This window comes from Amphimedon queenslandica, unplaced genomic scaffold (genome assembly GCF_000090795.2).
Source record: "Amphimedon queenslandica unplaced genomic scaffold, v1.1 AMPQUscaffold_5179_Cont22847, whole genome shotgun sequence".
Lineage (NCBI taxonomy): Eukaryota > Metazoa > Porifera > Demospongiae > Haplosclerida > Niphatidae > Amphimedon > Amphimedon queenslandica.
In genome coordinates, this window is record NW_003554514.1 from 1 (window position 1) to 1,639 (window position 1,639).

The 1,639-nt window shown below is 36.1% G+C and overlaps 1 protein-coding gene across 1 annotated transcript; it reads left to right on the top strand.

Annotated features, from left to right (window-relative positions):
* The first annotated feature begins 1,022 nt into the window (after window positions 1–1,022).
* Window positions 1,023–1,634, top strand: LOC105316093 (ankyrin-3-like). Its single transcript, XM_011410897.1, has one exon. It carries the CDS (start codon window positions 1,023–1,025, stop codon window positions 1,632–1,634), a length of 612 nt encoding a protein of 203 aa, XP_011409199.1.
* The last annotated feature ends 5 nt before the right edge of the window (window positions 1,635–1,639 follow it).

Sequence of the window (1,639 nt, forward strand, 5' to 3'; positions counted from 1 at the left end):
TTAAAGAGACTGAGATAGTTTGGTTGCTCCTGCTTTCCCCAGTGCTGCCTGAAAATTTTTCGAAGAGGCTAAATCACAAACTTTGAGCCACTGTAACTCGCAAACAAAAAAGAGATTAGAAAATTCCCACATATTTTTAAATCTATGTACTTTTCTCTACCTATCAATGCTAATCTTGACCAAATAGAGTGAAACACGAAGATTTGGCTAGGAAAAGTGGTCTATTCTTGAAAATATTCGGCTTTTGCTACCACGGATTGCTATGAAAACACAACGGAGCTAAATAAATTATCTTTTTCTCAAATCTTAAAAAGAATTATAACTCAGGAGAGGTCAGTAAAAAAGATATTGACTAGGAATTAACAGGAATTTTCGTGACAGAATGACAGAATGACAACCCAACTGCTTAGTACCCGCCTACGCAAGCGTGGCGAGTCCAAAAACAACTGCTTAGTACCCGCCTACGCAAGCGTGGCGAGTCCAAAAATAAATGAGAATCAGTTGGCTCAGGATATCAAAACTAACTGTCGTCAGGTTACTGCCGGTGCTAGATCTGTTAGACCTACAGCTAGTGCACTATCAGTAAGGCCACAAAAAGAAAGCATTGCTTTTGAATCAAAGAAACAAGAAATTGAAGTTAAACGGACATTAGAAGGACTAGAAAAAAAATTTTCAAGTTTGTTCATTAAATTACAATCTAATTTGGATGAACTAGCAAAGAATTCTGATCACTTTAATAGTATAATATGGTGGATGAAAAGTCGCACAAGAAAAAGTGATGAGCTATCTCATGTCAAGACACTAGATGATGCTTTTGAAATAATCCAACCGTACTTTGATTTCATTGACTGTAGGCTAATTGTTGACCTGAGTGAAGAGTTTCCCATTAAAGACAAAGAGCTTGTAACTAAATTTAAAGAGTACAAAAAGAAGCTGATGAGCTACGTTCTTCAGCAAAAGTAGGCCACATTACTGTAGCTCTAAGAAATATATTCAAGGATCACATACCAGATCTTATAAACATGCCTCAAATTCACCTCCAGTTACATGATGAGTGGCTTCGCAGTAACATCAAGGGTCTCTCCCTACTTATACGGCAGTTACTACCAGATGAATTCCAACAATCTATTATGAAGTACATCACAATTTTAACGGGATCTGTTATCATAAAATATACAGTTCTCGATTCTACAGCTGATAGCCTATTAGAGTTTGTCGATGAAGGAAAAATAGAATTTATGCGTCTCGTTGGAGTCTTTGGTTTCTTCATCAATGATAAAAAAGTCATTAAAGAAAATGAAAATACAAATTTTACTTTTGAGCATGCTCTGATTAATGCAGTCAAAGCTGAGCAAGTTGAAGCTGTTCAGTTTCTTCTTGATTTAGAAATAACTAATATTAATTATCGTTATGAAGATGGGAATACTGCTATAATGGTGGCTTGTGAGCTTGGGAACATTAACATAGTGCATAGTCTAGTATCTGCTGGGGCTAATGTTGACCTTCAAAATAATGATGGATGGACTGCTTTGATGAAAGCAAGTCAAAATAATCATAGCACAGTCATTCATGTGATACTTGATGAAGCAAATTCTAATCCCCATCTACAAAATCGATTAGGCTCTAATGCTTAATGGTG